Here is a 16,969-nt window from a genome sequence, read left to right on the forward strand (position 1 = left end):
ATACCATGTACATTCGCAACTGGACGGATAATCTCCCCTTTATTTTAGTTGCTTTAAAAGGTGCGTCTTTTCGATTTCAAGTTTCAATTAAAGTAATAAAACGTTTGTTCACCCGAAAAACTACCATTCCATTTTTATTCCTTTAAAGGAAATGGCCACTTTAGAATGAAAATACAGACAGTACTTACTGATCATCAAGAAGTCCAGTGTAGTTTTTTTAATCCACAAAACTCGTTTGGGGTATCGGAGGATGGCAGCTCGCCGGAATAACAGCTATACTTAAAGCACATGGAACCCACATTTTGAAAATGTAATAAAACTCCGCTAATGCATTTCAAAAACGTATGAACGGCTTGTCCGTCGTAATCCAATTGCCCTGAAGCCGCAGCATGCAAAATTGACTTGAAAAGACGTAATTTACTCCACTTTTATAGCACTATTTATTTACCATAGCCTGCCCTGCAGGAGTGCTGTGTTTACATGGCAACTCGCGCGAGACTAGCTGATGGCTAGTGGTGGTGCTAGTTCTCGAGACTCGCGCAACTTGCCACGTAAACATGTTTATCGTCGTACCTCAGAGAGCTAATTTTAAGTTCAGCCCTTTGGCCGATATATTCAGCAAATTCTAATTTAGTTATAGCACTAGTTACCTAGACATACAAAATTGTCCCCCTACAACTACGACACCTTTGGCCTTATGGGCATACGTTCCCCTTTTTATGTACGACATCCATTCTCTCAGCTAGCGCAATCCAGACGTGCACATTATTGATTACTGATGACGCCAGTGTTTATACTTTAAAAACGTTTTAATCACATCTTTAATTCACAACACAGCCACTTAAACAGTTAAGAAACACGTACAATAACCTGACGCAAGTTTAGTTAAACCCCCTCCATCATTCACAGTCATCCATCACATGTATCAGTCAGAGCTCAGTGAGGTCACTTCACTTTCAGTTACACCCTTAATCAGCCAACAACTGCAAATTTTCAAGAATCTCACAAAGGCAAAAAAAAAAAGTACAATTTTCCAACTGAACATGACGTGACCCACAGTTCAGTTCCCCCTCACATCGTTTCAAGTAAGGCAGTAAAAAACAGCTCATTACCAACAACCCAGTCCTTTCAAGTTGCCATGACAGTCAGTATCATGATGCATTACGTTCAAGTCTTTGTGTCTACACATGACAGGTCCTCACCTGACGCGTTCAAAACAGCTTTAATCACCAACTTCCACCTCAGTCGCTGACATAAATCAAGTTCTTAAAAAATAGGTAACTTTTCCATGAAAGCAGAGTCTACACGGTGTCCTGGAAAGACTCTTCCCTCCTCCAGTGATGTGAGGTTCCCCTTCCATGCTGACAAATGTGGTCTTCACCTTCATCAAAGCGGCACGGTGTCTTTGATGTGCAGAGCCAGCGACGGATAAGGATATTGGTTATTAGCGGGGAAAGAGTACCAGCTGCGGGGCTGCAGGGCTGCTAACATTTAAGGCTATTAGAATGTGGAGTGTTCTCACCAGCATTGTGTTAAATTCATTTCCCCATCATTTGGGCCAGACTCCAGCAGGAACGCGGTGACTTTTACATCTTGACTGCATATCGCTGACAATATTGCACTGGGTCAACCTTTTTTTAACTGTGGAAATTCTTCAGGGCCTCTTAAATTGTCTTGAACCCCATTAGAAGCCAGAGATGTGCAGCCACCCCCACGTCTGGAAGACCAGGCCATGAGAGTTTCCTTTGAGCTGGCCAGTAGGCAATGTGTGCTGCAGGGATTCACTTGCGAGTGCAGCCAGGGTAAGGAGGAGGTGGGGAGTAGTTGGCCGGCCGAGGCTGAGTTGGGGTGTAAGGTGGGGGATGCAGCGATGGAGGGTACATCTCATAGTCGTAGGTGTACGGAGGTGGAGGACCTGAGTTTGAGAAAGAAAATAAAGAAGTTCAGCAGTGAGGTCAAAAGCATTCAGTTCCTCCTGCCCCGGCTTTACATGGCTTTGATGGTAAAGTTGCGCCCTCTAGTGGTTAAACCAGCAAACTACTCTCTGGAGTAAAAGAATTTAACTAGGAAGATCAAAAATGTGGCTGCAAACAGTCCTTTTGTTGACCACAATACGTCTGTCTCGCCAGGGGAACTTACATCATTCACCGAAACATCAAAGCAGCACACGAGACAAAAGATGAATGAGTTATAAAGACCCACTCCAGACTAAAGGGTTGCATCAACCTCATGTTTCATTGCACTATTATTAGGAATAACTCAGTCACACATGTTACAGGAGAAACCTTTATTTTAAAATTTCCGTGGAACTGTTGGGATGCTCAGAGTGAGACTTTGTAAGAGGGGAAAAAGGGCAACTCAAATACTTTATACACGTAAAGCTATAATTATGGAAGTGTATTGATGCCATGCCAGAAAGAAAAGAGTTTGATCAGCATCAGGAAATAACATGAAAAGTTTCTTGTTATGACATGTTTTTCGAATTTTTACATGTTTTCATGTTATAGCAAGATCGATCTATCTATCTATCTATCTATCTATCTATCTATCTATCTATCTATCTATCTATCTATCATTTCATGTTACAACAAGAGACTTGTTTCTTTATAACAATGTTTCTTATTATTACAAAATATTTTTGTTATATAAAACTTTTCTCATAAAAAAGTTTCTTATAACAAACTATTTTTATCATAACAAAATATTTTCGTGTCATAACAAAAAACTTCTCGAAAAAAGTTTCTTGTAACAAAATATTTTTGTTACAAGAAACTGTTCTCTTGAAAAAAATTTCTTATAATAAATGTTTTTATCATAACAAAATATTTTCATGTTATCACGAGAAACGTCTTGTAAAAAAAGTTTTTTATAACAACATTTTTGTTACAAGAAACTGTTCTTGTTATAACAAAATACTTTTCACTATAGCAAACATCTTGTCAAAAAAGTTTCTTATGACATATTTACATGTCAGAACAAGAAACTTTTCTCAAAGTTTCTTATAACAAAATATTTTTGTTACAAGAAACCTTTCTCGTAAAAAAAGTTTATTATAACAAAATATTTTCATGTCATAACAAAAAACTTCTCGTAAAAAAAAAGTTTCTTATAACTAAATATTTTTGTTACAAGAAACTTTTTTCGTAAACAACTTTCTTATAATAACAAAATATTTTCATGTTATCACGAGAAACGTCTTGTAAAAAAGGTTTCTTATTAGAGCAACATATTTTCATGTCATAACACAAAACTTCTCATAAAAAAGTTCAAATATTTTCATGTCATAACAAACTTTTCTCGTTAAAAAAAGTTTATTATAACAAAATATTTTCGTGTCATAACAAAAAAATTTTCTCGTAAAAAAAAGTTTCTTATAACAAAATATTTTCATATTATAACAAAAAACTTTTCTCGTAAAAAAAAAAGTTTATTATAACCAAATATTTTTGTTATAAGAAAATCTTTTCTTATTAATATCATTATTTATCTTGTTATAATGTGAATCGTTTCATGTAATAACGTGACCCTGTATCACGTAACAATGTGAAACGCCTCACATTTGTTTGTGCTAACATATTGTAATAATGTGAAGCTCATGTTTAAAAGAAGAAACTGTGCTGAGGGATGGCTAAATTGAGGAATGTGCCTTATCTACAGGACTTGATTAAGTTCTCCGACATGCTTATGTTCATGATTCATGTTAATGAGCACGGTAGATGATATGTGTGTGTACTGTAGGCCGTCACTAAAGCCTGAAAGATGACTGACGTGAAGGAAACATGGCGATATCTTTGATCGTAGCTTTAAGATGGTGATCCTTTGTCGCGCAGTGAAGAGGTTCAAGGATGGCCGTTGTCGCAATCTTGCAATCAAAAAGACAGCCTGGGATCAATATTTGACAGTGTCAGACATTTGGGGTGACCACCTCACTGTGTGACTGCTGTCACCACCTATGTCTGCTAACCTGCCAACAGAGATGCAGCTTGAAATTAAACCCAAACAAACAGACAGACAGCAGCTCGCCATGGAGGCAAAACGTGCCCTTACTTATCTTTATAAAAGTTACCTACTGTAGCTTTAAGGCTATTATGTAATTAAAACTAGTGAATAATGTAAGAACTAATCACAGAGTCTAACTCACATGTGGTTGTGGAGCAGAAGAAGACAGAAAATGATTCATGTGGTTGCAGCTACAAACATATGTATTCATATTGTATGGCTGTGTGTGTTGGAGCACCATGTTTATGGAACATGATCGGAGCTGCAGGGCAGAGCGAGGAGCGCCAGCCCAGCGTAGCATGAAGGCGAAACACAGAGGAGAATGCAACGTGATGAATAAATGATAAGCCCCAGAAAACCCAGCATATTCCCCAGGCCCGGAGAGTGTCACCGAGTCCAGACTCTGATGTACCTGTGAGTACAATGTGGGAACACTGTCGCCTATTTGCTCCCTTTCAAGCAGGGACAGGGTGTCACAGACGTGAAGCGGTGAAGGAAAGGAATCACGCTTACGGGAAATCTGGGTGTATTTGTGTGGCATAAATGCTCGAGCAGAGCTTACGGTCACGTCTGAGCCTTTACATTGTGAAAAGACTCAGCTCTCTCTTTGTGTGACTGTCAGGAAGTGGATCCTTTAACTGTCTGCTTTTCATGTCTGGTTGCCTGAGGACAGCAGATGAGGTGTCACTGTGGCGTCTACGCTCTCATCATGTAGACACTGTTAAAGACGCCGGAACCACCGTCTGATTGGTCCTACAATGGAATACATAATTTAGTAATACTAAAAAGATCACTCTCTAATCAATGAGCCTGAACTTGATTTTGTGATTTTGTACGTCCTTTAAAAGTGCTTGTGATGAGTTGGTTCCACTTCCTGATGAGTCACACTTATGAAGCATTTGTTATGTTGTGACTAATGTTTTCCAAACATTATCATATCATTAATTAAAGCATAAAAATATCAGTAACAGTAAACTACTGAGGACAACTGAGGACAAGCAGCCGGTACCACTCTAACACTTCGCATTTTGAGAGCCTTTTTACTTGTGCGGTGGTGTGTCTGTGTCACTCTGCAGTTACACCTCCGAAACACCAGTTGGCGGCGGAGGTTTCTGTGAAGTGCTGTAAAGTTTAGTTGATTCAAAACACACATTAAACACACATTAAAGATGACTTAATAGAGACAGTTTCAAACACAAGTACACAAATCAGCTTCACTATGTCTTTATCTGGACACATTTTCCCCACAAATACAACATGCTAACGTTATTAGCACAAGCCTATGGCATTTTACATTGTACAAATTAGCCTAGCAACTAATGATCTTTCCCTCTTTTCATATAAAACCAGGGTCAACAGCAACATTTAACAAAGGTAATGGCACATAATTTGGCTCCATTACAACTCACAACATTCACCAACAAAACTGTCTTATACTAAACACGTTTTCCAAGCAAATACAACATGCTAACATTATTAGCGCCAGCCTATGGCATTTTACATTGTATAAATTAGCCTAGCAACGAGCAGAGATTTCCTCTGTTCATATGACGCCAGGATAAATCACACACAAGACTTAAAATGCTATTTTTGTGGAGGCTTTACTGTCTTCACAATTTATTGTTTCTTATCTCTGAAATAAAAGTAAATAAAAGCTTTGTTTCCACTGAAGGAAATGGTTTCAGCTTCATCGTCACTGCGACGCGTAGTTACAATTCTGGGGAGGTGCACGTCAGGCTACGGCGTAGGCGCTACGTTGACATGGAGCCTACGCCATAGCTACGGCATCGATTAAACGCATTTATTCCCTATATTCCCTATAACCTTTAACATATTTGTTGGCATGCTTATTTAACAGTAACAGTGGTATCAACATTGTAATAACAATCTTTTACAATCTCTTTTATTGCAGTTGATTTCGTCCTCTGCTCGGAGGGTAAGGAGCTAACAGACCTCATTGTGTCTTAAATTTGTGGACTTTTTTTTTGTTTTTTTTATTTTTTATTTTTAAGATATTTTTTGCCTTTAATGGACAGGACAGTTAAGTGTGAAAGGGGGAGAGAGAGAGAGGGAGTGACATGCAGCAAAGGGCTCACACCCGGGCCACTGCGGCAACAGCCTTGTACATGGGGCGCCTGCTCTACCACTAAGCCACCGACGCCCCGACTTTGTGGACATTTTTGGCTGGTGTTCACCTTCTGTGAGTTAGCTGCTAACTGCTATCAGCTGCCTTTTAAATCACCCAACTTCACACCTAGCCTGAAAAAAGGCCAATGGTCTTTAAAAACGTTAACAAATTCTTTATTAGCAGTAATGAATCATATATTTGTGCATTAAAGTGAAGTAATAAGTCATTATTTACTTTTATTTTGTCCTTTGATCATACTTTAAAGAGTTTATAAGCTATAAAAATGCTTTATTAATAATTTACAATAATTAATAATAACGTAATAAATTGTCCTGTAAAATCTGTTTCGTGTACCAGTGTGTGTGTCCCCTGTCAACCCACCTGGGTAGCCCTGGGTCACAGTGTTGATGTAGGAGGTGCTGAACACGCCGACCCGCGCGCCTCGCCCGTTCTTCATACACATACACACGCACAGGAACAAGGCTGCCACCGCCCCCATCAGAAACACCACGCCGAAAACGATACCGGAGATGGCAGTGCCCCTGCAACACACACACACACACACACACACACACACACACACACACACACACACACACACACACACACACACACTGTAAGCCACCCAAGTGTGAGAGGAGGCAGCTGTCTCAAGCAGACATGCTACTTCTAAGTTGCTGCCATGGAGATGGAGCGCAGCATCTGATGTAACCCGGCTGTGTGATGTGAAGTGTGTGACAGAGCGTGTGAGCATTGGTGTGTGTGGTGTGTTCACTGCAGAGGAGTGTGTGAGTTGGCACTGTAAATTAGGAAAAAAACACTCATTAACAGGTTGGTTACATCTTCATAGTCAGCATTAGTCAGCATGTTAGAATCAGCACGCTGTTTTCAAAAGTCATTCAAGGTTCTGCACTGATTAGTACAAATATGCAATTTTACAAATACAGAGATCAATAAAACTTCTGTAAACAAAAAGGGTTTATCTTTAAGAGGACCTACTGTGCTCATTTTCAGGTTCATACTTGTGTTTAAAACCTTTACATGCTTTAATGTTCCAAAACACTTTATTTTCCTCATACTGTCTGTGCCTGAACACCTGTATTCACCCAGGGAACGACTGTAACGGAGAAGTGCGGTACTTTCTACTGTGGAAAATCAACAATAAACACTACTGAACACAACTGGACTTGTTCCAGCAGGAGTCTGATCTGGATCTGGGGGGAAATTTACAATAACAACAACTTAAAGTTGCTGGCAGCGACAAACAGGCCTTCAGACCTTTGCCTGTGCTGGCATGGATCTGGTCACCCAGCTTGCACGTTGTATGTCAAAGCATAAAACACGTCACTTCCTGTTGCCAGTGGGTGGCGCTGTGACTGCAACTCAATTTTGGCACGAACATGTCATGAGGTCGAGACTCTTACCATGTATGAGAAACTTTAGGCAGATTGGACGATATATGCCCAAGTTACAACAACTTCCTGTTTGATGGAAAAATGTGCAAAATGGCCACCACGCCATGGCAACACCATTTGAGAAACTGCACAATTTTCACCAGAAAGCTTCATCAAGGTCTTGAGGCTTCTTAAAGCAAATTTGAGGTGGATCTACCCAACCTGCTCGGAGAAGTACAGCAAAGTATAAAACATGTCACTTCCTGTTGCTAGTAGGCAGCACTAGAACTAGAACTAACTATTGGCATGTAGATGTGTTCAGGTCAGGATTCTCAAACATGAAGTTTGGGGCAGACTGGACCATGTACCTTGGACTTACAACCACTTCCCGTTTCATGGAGAAACACAGAAGTTCGACCACTTTCTACAGTCACACGGTTCGACGACAGCTTGAGCTGCTTATCGGCTAATACGGCATCGATCCTTTGACAGACCCAAGCACAACCATATGCGATAACACATCAAAATTTGCCACACAACCACCGCCACAATGTTCAGCAAAAACTCAAGCTTTTAACAACATTTAATGTCGAAGGTCTTTAGATGGTACAGACTAAATTTGAAGTCAATCGGATCAAATCTGTAGGAGACGTTCGTCAAAGTACGACCCCTGTAATTGGCCAAAACGCACCAAAATTACACATTTCATTCAAAATGATTGACTTCCTGTTGGGTTTAGGGTATGGCTCCAAGAGACTTTTTTGTACATCTCGGGAGGTTACACGTGCCTACCAATTTTCATACATCAGGGTTAAACGTACTGCGGGGGCTGCTTCGTTAAAAATTTGTAGGGGGGCTACTGGGCCATTTTCTCAAATCTGAGCCCATGAAATACCAAAATTCTCACCAGTTCTGATGCATCTGCAAAGTTTCATGAGTATTCCAAGAATCTTTAGGCCCTCAAAAATGTGATTCGTTTGAAGGAAGAAGAAGATAAAGATGAAGAAAAAAAAACTTCCATTCATTTCAATGGAGTCCTCCAATGTTTACCTAGTTATTTGAAACTTTGGCCACATTTAATACGAACATCCTTCACCGTAACTCTTTATAAAGACACAAAATGCTGAGAAGCACAATAGGTCCCTTTAAAGGAAAGAGCAGTGTGAGAACTAGGTGAAAGTGTTAAAGCAGCTGTGCTAAATCAAAGCCAACACAGGTCAGAGGTCAGATCTTCTTCTGGCATGTTAAGAGACAGCTGGGATGTGAGTTAGCTGCTCTCTCTCTCATTTAAACATACTCCCAGAACCAGAGCTACACCAAATCTATGTGTGTGTGTGTGCAGATAATCAGTGTATGGTCTTGTTGTGTCCGTGCGTCAACTCACGAGAGGACGTCCCCCACGTAGGCGTAGTAGGAGCAGCAGAACTGTGGCGTTCCATCGCAGCAGTACTCGATACAGCCTTCACACTGGGCTTCACTGCCGCCTGAAACACATATCGACGTGTTTTTTAGGAGCTGCTAATGAAGGGTGTTAAATTTTGTGGAACCAGAAATCAGCAGCAGTTCCGAGTGCTGGTGGAAACAACAGAGAGGAAAGCCATTTGCACAGATAATGCTTGCGAGAAAGTCTTTAAGAAACACATTAAACCCTTCGGAGAAAAAACCGAGAATAAAAAAAAAAAAAAAGTGAGCAGGGTTATAAGAAAAATAACTTAGGCAGAGGTATATTTCAAGTTGTTGATAAGTCTTAAGTGTCCACTTATAAGGAAAGAAGCCTTAAAAAGAAACGATTAAGTCTCGTCTTGTTATCTGCAATTTTTTTTAACCTTTCCCGAGATGAAAAAAAATCACTGTAATGAAACCTTTCATGAATTAACCTCAAAGCGCATAACCTCAACCAGCAGCCTCTATTTATACCTTCAAAGGCAGGTTTAAAAGCGCAAAGACAGACGACTTATTATGCACTCAGAGAGCTGGAGAAGCACTTGTCGGTTTTAAAAGGGAGCAATCAATACCTGTGGAGCGTCGGGGGAAATAAGAATAAAAAAGATCTCTGTAATGAACGGGGACCTGGAGTTCTCGTCCAATAAACCCAGCCAATCCTGATAGCCCTTAATATTAAGATTTTAAAACATCAATTTTTACATTTATTGAATACAGACTGCAGCTGCGGTTGCCATGTAACAGCTACGCCACATTTAACTCACTTAATAGTAGAATGCTTGATTTATTTCTCCGTGTCTGGGCGGACTGAGGCAGCAGATCAGCCCACATGGCGGACCAGCTGAATCAAACACTGTAGGCTGCAAACTGGCTGCTGCTGACAGACCAGTCTGTGACACAGCCCGAAAAATCTGCAATTCTTATTCATCACAATTGAGTTGTTTTCAGATGTGATGACATAAATAGCTGTAAAACTGGTTCAGTTCCGTTCTTCAGTCTCTATTACGAAATGCACAAGTGGGCACTGGCCCGTCTGTTGGTTAGTTTGTCGTGTGCTGTGATATTTTCAGTATCCATGATGGGATTTGGACGAAATTTGGTGGACCAATAAGGAATACGTTATTGGATTTTGCTGAGATAAAGACATTAATCCATGAAATTTTTCTAACAAATAGAGTTAATCTAATTGAGGTATAAAGAGGCAGTCCAATTTTACACACAGTGGTAAGTTTATTCCAAATCCAAAGTCCCTCCCCTCTGGAGGACCACACCTGGTACCATATTCGGAAGTATAAAGTAAAGATCAGGACATGCTTTTCCGATCTTTACTTTATTATTACTCAAACAATTAATTTCTGATCCTGTTTAAAATTGTCATAAAAGATAAAGTCCGCACACCAGACATCATGTTTGAAGAAGGGCAGGAGCCCGAAACGTTACACCAAATAAATTCTTCAAGGAGCAGCTTCTGGTGTGCGAACTTTATCTTTTATGTCATTATTATGTCATTCTCACAAGTCTTTTGGGATGTGCGTGCTATCTTTACCTGTTTAAAATTGTGCCATGCATTACACATGATGTTTGTCAATTTAAAAGATAATTTTGTGAGCCAAGAAAGTCGAAGTCTGTCGGAAAACAGGTGCCATTTAAGATGAAAATCTGTTTTTACAAAGACGAGTCAAGTCGCGTACGTGAAATTATAACTCTCTCTCTCTGAGGCTGCGATGCCTGTGTTTCAAACCTGGATATACTCATATCATAGATAATGGGATGCACAGTATTGGAGTTTTTGCTGATACTTGATATAGAACAACTCATTTGACCGATAATCTATACCGATAGATACATTCACTTTTTTAGTGATCATCAAGTCTCTTCTTGATACCGATGACATGCCGATTATTATCGTGCATCCCTGCATAGATGTAAAATAATACCTAGATACCAGACCCCAAGATGGTGCCTTTTCAGGCCAATGGAACTGCTCGCGGAGCATATACCACAAAAAGTCTCTACCTTCTGGGTGTAATACCGTGGTATGTAGGCTCCTGAATATGTGCAGTAGCGTTTCCCTGCTGGCCCTACCCTTGAGTTCCTGTTTTATCAATATAAAACATCCATGGATAAAAAATTCCTAAGAGAAAGAGTCGATATTGACCTTGTTTGCAGTTACGGACATCTCGTTATGATGGTGGTTTCAGGGGGAAATGCTTTAAAGGCCATAGGAAAAATTTTCATTGCAATACCACAAGTGACCACTGGGGAAAATTGGAAGCAAGGCTGAGAGGTGTTCCTGGGGGCCTGACTCACAAAAGCAAAGGGTGTTGCTCGTTCTTTTGCTCTCTGGTTGATAAAAAAGACCAGGAGTCACTAGATAAAAACACGGGGTAGGATGACCTTACATTTGTATGTGGAACATAGCGAAGTTAGCTATGACGTAGCTATCTGCTAGCTAGCTGGTGTTGATGACGTATACCGTGAGAGATGTTCGCCGAAAGTAATGGTTCTACAACCAACGTTCACCAAACTACGACTTTCTTGACTTGTAAAATTCATTCATTCATATTCTGTAACAGCTTATCCTGTTGGGGGTCGCGGGGGCGGACATTGGGCGAGAGCCGGGGTTCACCTAGGACGGGTCAACAAGACGATCGCAGGGCTGACACACAGAGACAGACAACCAGTCACATTTACACCTACGGATAATTTAGAGTCACCAATTAACCTGCATGTCTTTGGCCTGTGGGAGGAAGTCGGAGTACCCAGACAAAACCCACGCTGACACAGGGAGAACATGCAAACTCCACACTTGAGGAAGTTAGTGGATGCCTGTCTATTTACTGAGCAGAGCTGCATTATGGGAAGTGTAGGATCCTGTGTTTTGGGAGCTTAAGAGGGAATTAAAGTCAGGACCTCTGACACTCTTGTGAATCCCGAACATTTATGGAAGTACTCCATCCCTGGGGTGCAACACAGAGCAGTTCAAGAGTTGGAGGTAAATGTGCCGAGAGACGCAAACAGTGTGAATGACGGACACAGGATCGTGAACCAGTGACTCAACAACTGAATTAATTATTCTTTGAGTGGGAGGTCATTAGAATGGGACGCGGCATGACTGACGCATGTTTGCGTGGGGGTCAAATGAAGATGATATAAGAGCCAACCTTTACCATCTCCTGCACTGACGCCACTCGTGATCACGATCATTCTACACACAGCTTGCTTATTCCTGCAGGATATACTACATGCTGTTTTGTGTATGTGATTAATGTGGTTTATTACCTCCACCACCACCTTCCCTCCCCGCTCTGCCATATTCAAAAGCATAGTACACACAGCTGTGCTTCTGTGTACTCGTCTCAACCTGCTGCCACGACACGACTTTTTCATCTCAAGCCCCCTCCTCCTCCTCCTGAGCTACGATATTTGGGTTTTTCGCTGTTGTGCAGAAGGCTGGCAGTCTTTCACGAGCCAGAGCGCACACTTCAAATGAGGGACGCTGCAAAGAAAACAAGCTCTGTGCATGGAGATCTGCTTTCTCTCAGCGATCACTCACTCTCAGAATGATTTGTGCTGCCCTGGAGGCGTATATTCATGTTTGCAGGCTTGGGTTCACAGAGTAGAGGAGTCCTGCCTTTTAATTACAGCAGGAGGATGCTTTTCTCAAATAACTTGAGCACTGTTATTTAAAGCAGGGAAGCAGCTGCAAGTTTTTTGGCACTTAAGAAGACAGAAAATGTTCTTCTCTTCTGATTAAAACAAGTTTTTTCTTTTGTGACAGACAGTAAACCTACTTTTTTCGATTTTACACTCTGCAGAAAAGCTGATATTTCCATGTAGATAAAAGATGAGGGGAAAGTATGGCGATATTATTGTGTGGCAATATCAGATCGTCACACAGAGTAGAAGTATTGATTTAAAAAAAAAAAAAACATAAAAAAATGAAAATAAAAAATAAAATAAGATAAAATTTAAAAAAATCAAATAAAAACTAATAAAATAAGATAAAATAAATGAAAATAAAATCAAATAAAAAATAAAATAAGATAAAATTAAAAAAAAAGAATAAATTAAGATAAAATAAAATGAAAATAAAACAAATAAAATCAAATAAAAAATAAAAGATAAAGTTACAAAATAAAATAAAATAAAAACTAATAAGATCAAATAAAATGAAAATAAAACAAATAAAATCAAGTAAAAAATAAATAAAAGAAGATATAATTTAAAAAATAATAAATTAAGATAAAATAAAATGAAAATAAATAAATAAAATTAAATTAAAATCTTTAAAATTAACATCTTTAAAAAACATAATATTTTTAAGTATCTTGATAACTAGGGTGATTCCCACCCCTTGTAAATGCCTCCACCAACAGACTTCTGGCGCGGTATGGGTGGTCCTCGGAGGTCCTGGCTCCTGTCTCTCCACACGCTGGGAGGCAATGGCACTATGTCCTTCACCCCCCCACCTCTTCTCATACACACACACACACACACACACACACACACACACACACACACACACACTCCTCTCCCCTGCCCCCCTCCACACAACTGCACCGCAGACCTGACTCAGATTAAAAGTTTCCAGCAGTTTGGGTTGCGCGTAATTTGGATGAAACGCAGCTGAAGTGGTGCCCAACATGTGATCTGGATGAATTGTTTGTACACATTATAACTTTTAATGATTTTCTTTCCCAACACTTTCCCCAGAAGCTCATCCCAGAGTCTAGAGGAGTTACTAAAACATAAAAAGCTGCAACATGTGGACATGCATGTGTACGGAAAAAGCGCTTCAGTGTGTAAACTGACTGATCCAAAACTCACCGGTGAATAAACAAAGCAGCAGCGAGTTCCTCAACAACTTCCACCTCACCGCCTGCGTCCTCCTCCTCCTCCAGGGGCTTTCCATGACCCTTCTCTCCCGGTGCGCCCACTTTTATTTTCTGAATCAGCGGCAGAAGATCACAAAGAGCGCTTGTTTCCAGTCACCTATTTGGCTCTTCAAGGAGCATTGTTGTGCCCTCCCCACCCCGCCACAAACACACACACCAGCCCGGCTGCTCGTTCAGACTTCGGGCTGCTGAACTAGTTCCCCTTAAAAGTGCAGCGTTTGTTCCTCCACGTGTGCGCGTCCCGTGCGCCGCCGCTGCGTCCTGTTCCCACACCTCTGACTGCCCAGGGTTTTATTCCACTCCCCTCCTCTACCCTCCCCCCGTGTGTTCAAATTACCCTGTTAACACCAAGGAGAGAGAGAGAGAGAGAGAGAGAGAGAGAGCGATATGAAGTCAGCCCAAAAGAGAAAAATATTACTTCCGGTATATATTTTCAGAGTAAGACTAACTGATCCGGCAGTGTGCGTAATTTTTAACTATTTTAGATGAACTGAAACTTTGCTAAATTATTTGTACTCTTCACGACATGCATTGAGAAAGACTATAGATTTTTTCCCCATACTTATCTTTTACTTCTATAACTAATTCTAATCGTATTAATATTATGTTTGTCTTGCTTTAGCCTTATTGCTTAAAAGTATGTAACTGTCCAACTGTCATGATGGTGATACTTCTTTTTAATGATTTGATTTTAAAAACATAATCTTCAGTGTAATCATTTCCAGCATTCCTTTACCCCATCGTCATTGTTTTACAAATTAATTATTATAAAAAGAAATTGAAATATATTAAAGGTGGTTTAGGTGGTCATAGTGGTGCAAACCTTATTAGCAGGGGCGTATTGTCAGGAGAGGCAAACCAGGCAAAATATGGGAAAAGGGCCCCCTGATTAGCGCCCCGCCTTGTGTCCAGAAATTAAAATCCAATCTGGGCCAATCAGCAGCCGTAAGCAGCCAATCAGGGACTGCACTGTAGTTGACGTAAAATGCAGGTTGCAGCTTGCAGAACAGTAATGGTGGCTACCAAAGCAACAAGCGCTAAGGGGTCATACACATGCCATGGCTTTAACTGGCTGGAAAACGCGCTACTTTCGTGCCTTTTTTGTGCCAGGTTGCATCTTAGGTTGCTAAGCAATCTTAACAAGCACCGTATCATAAGTCGCGTTTCCATTACAGTTTTGCACAAAATAAATGCGATATTTCTAAAGTTTCGACAAAGTACAAATGTGACTTGCAGGTGTTTCCATTAAAAGGAGTTTTGCGTATGAGCCGTAACGTCTCGTCCTGCGAGACTCCACTTTGTTTGTGGAAATAAGATGGACGTTCCAAATCTCTTGCGAGCTGGAACATTCATCTCGGTTGCCACTGCTGCTGTTGCAGTAGTCTACAACCGAAGACAAAGAGAGCAAGTGGTATTCCAGAGGCAAAGTCCTCATGTGTGGCGGCCACCACGGATAAAGGATTTCTGAGAGAGGATCATGAACGAGGAATTTACAGAGGACTTGAATGTCCGGTGACGTATATTTGGGAAAAAAAGTGTTTCCATTACACTTTTGCGATATACTTCTATATCGACACGTCTGAAAAAGCACCTCATGAGAGCGTAAAAACTTTTTCTCAATGAGTTTTTTCAAAAACTGTGTTTCCATTACCAGTTTCTTATTGCGATATTTAGGTTTTGCGCATTTCGAGAGTTAATCTTCTTCCAGGTGCTGTTAATAAGCGTATGGGCATATCGTCTGTGGGAGAGATGTAAAACTCTGGTTGCTCTGCACCAAAATGATCAACATTTCCATATTTATCAGGGACTGATATTTACTTTATAAAGGAACAATGAGGCGTCAGTGGTTTAGCAGATAGAGCAGGACTTGGCTGTCCTGTCCATTAAAGGCAAAATGCCCCAAAAAATATCTTAAAAAAAAGAAGAAGAAGGGAACGATATCTGTCTGCTGTGATTGGTTGTTCCTTGACACATGACATTGCACTGCTGATGAAGAGAGCAAAACAGACTGTTGGGTTCAGATCATCAGGATGGTCTTACCAGGCTGGCCCCTGATGGCCGCTCTCATTGGCACATTCGGCAGTAAACCCCCTTAAACCTCCCAGAAAGTACACAGTGCACAACCACTGCGCCAAAAACCCCAAAGTGAGCTCCCTAATGACAGCTGGATACTGTGAATTATAACATTTATAGCTACCTGTATTTGTAATTCATGCTAAGTTAGGTTTAACAGTTAGCACAATGAAACTGGGCCTCAATGGGCTTCTTTGTCCGGGGCCCCCAAGAGTCTAGGTTCACTACTGCCTGTTAGTGATAATCATATCAGGAAGTATTCTGTGCTTTTATTGTGAAGGCAGACCTACCTGTATCCGGTTCTGTTCTTATATATCTGTCAAGCTTGACGCAGAGAGTGGCAACGCGCCTGTGAATGGGTTTCTGTCACATCACGACCTCTATTGAGATGAAAGTGGAATTAAACTGTAATGTCCCCAAGGTAGCACAGCATGCCTCATCACACCTGTGTGACAACATGCACGACTCAGGGCTATTTTCAACCACAACAACAGGAGCTGACCTACTTTTATTGTCAGGTTTAAATCTGTCCAGGAGCCACTGTGTCATAAGAGGGGGACATGTGAAAACTCCACTAATTAACACCTCTGCAGCACACAGATGTCATGTCAAGAACTCTCTGACAGACACATTAGACCAGGGATTCCCAACAATGGCGCCCCTGGAAATTTCTAATGGAGGAACTGGAAATCTGGATTGTTGGCTGATATCTGATATGCAGATATATAACAGCTTATTGGGCTGATAACAGGAAAATGAAGGGGTACTTGAGTTAATTTGATAGGAGTGCAGTGGTATGTCTCAAAGGAAAAGTTTGGAACCACGGCAGTAGACTAAGGACGAACACCTGAGAAGCTATGGTTGTAGTTTTCGCCAGGAACCCTCAAGCAGGTTCCAGTCATGCTTCAAGGTTGCTAGATTTTGGGATAGAGTCCATGTGCAACATGCAAGGCACAGCTTCAATTTAGCACTGAAAGGATACTCTTGTACTTCTAGACAAAGGTTTCAGGGGCAGACCACCACCCCCACACACC

At 40.8% G+C, this 16,969-nt stretch overlaps 1 protein-coding gene across 1 annotated transcript; it reads right to left on the minus strand.

Annotated features, from left to right (window-relative positions):
- Nucleotides 1-840: 840 nt before the first annotated feature.
- Nucleotides 841-14,149, minus strand: cyyr1 (cysteine/tyrosine-rich 1). Its single transcript, XM_049570191.1, has 4 exons — nucleotides 13,795-14,149; nucleotides 8,906-9,005; nucleotides 6,509-6,669; nucleotides 841-1,915 (listed from the first exon to the last, which is right to left on the minus strand). The coding sequence occupies exons 1-4, from the start codon at nucleotides 13,877-13,879 to the stop codon at nucleotides 1,782-1,784; spliced, it is 480 nt and encodes a 159-aa protein (XP_049426148.1). The 5' UTR covers nucleotides 13,880-14,149; the 3' UTR covers nucleotides 841-1,781.
- Nucleotides 14,150-16,969: the final 2,820 nt, after the last annotated feature.

This window comes from Epinephelus fuscoguttatus, linkage group LG24 (assembly GCF_011397635.1).
Source record: "Epinephelus fuscoguttatus linkage group LG24, E.fuscoguttatus.final_Chr_v1".
Classification (NCBI taxonomy): Eukaryota; Metazoa; Chordata; class Actinopteri; order Perciformes; family Serranidae; genus Epinephelus; species Epinephelus fuscoguttatus.

Bases quoted from the DNA above. Each gene is read 5' to 3' on its own strand.
- cyyr1 (XM_049570191.1), bottom strand. From the start codon at position 13,879: ATGGAAAGCCCCTGGAGGAGGAGGAGGACGCAGGCGGTGAGGTGGAAG. The intron at 9,006-13,794 runs GTGAGTTTTGGA...TATGTGTTTCAG, and splicing joins GCTGCTTTGTTTATTCACCG to GCGGCAGTGAAGCCCAGTGT. The intron at 1,916-6,508 runs GTGGGTTGACAG...TCTCAAACTCAG, and splicing joins TGTGACCCAGGGCTACCCAG to GTCCTCCACCTCCGTACACC.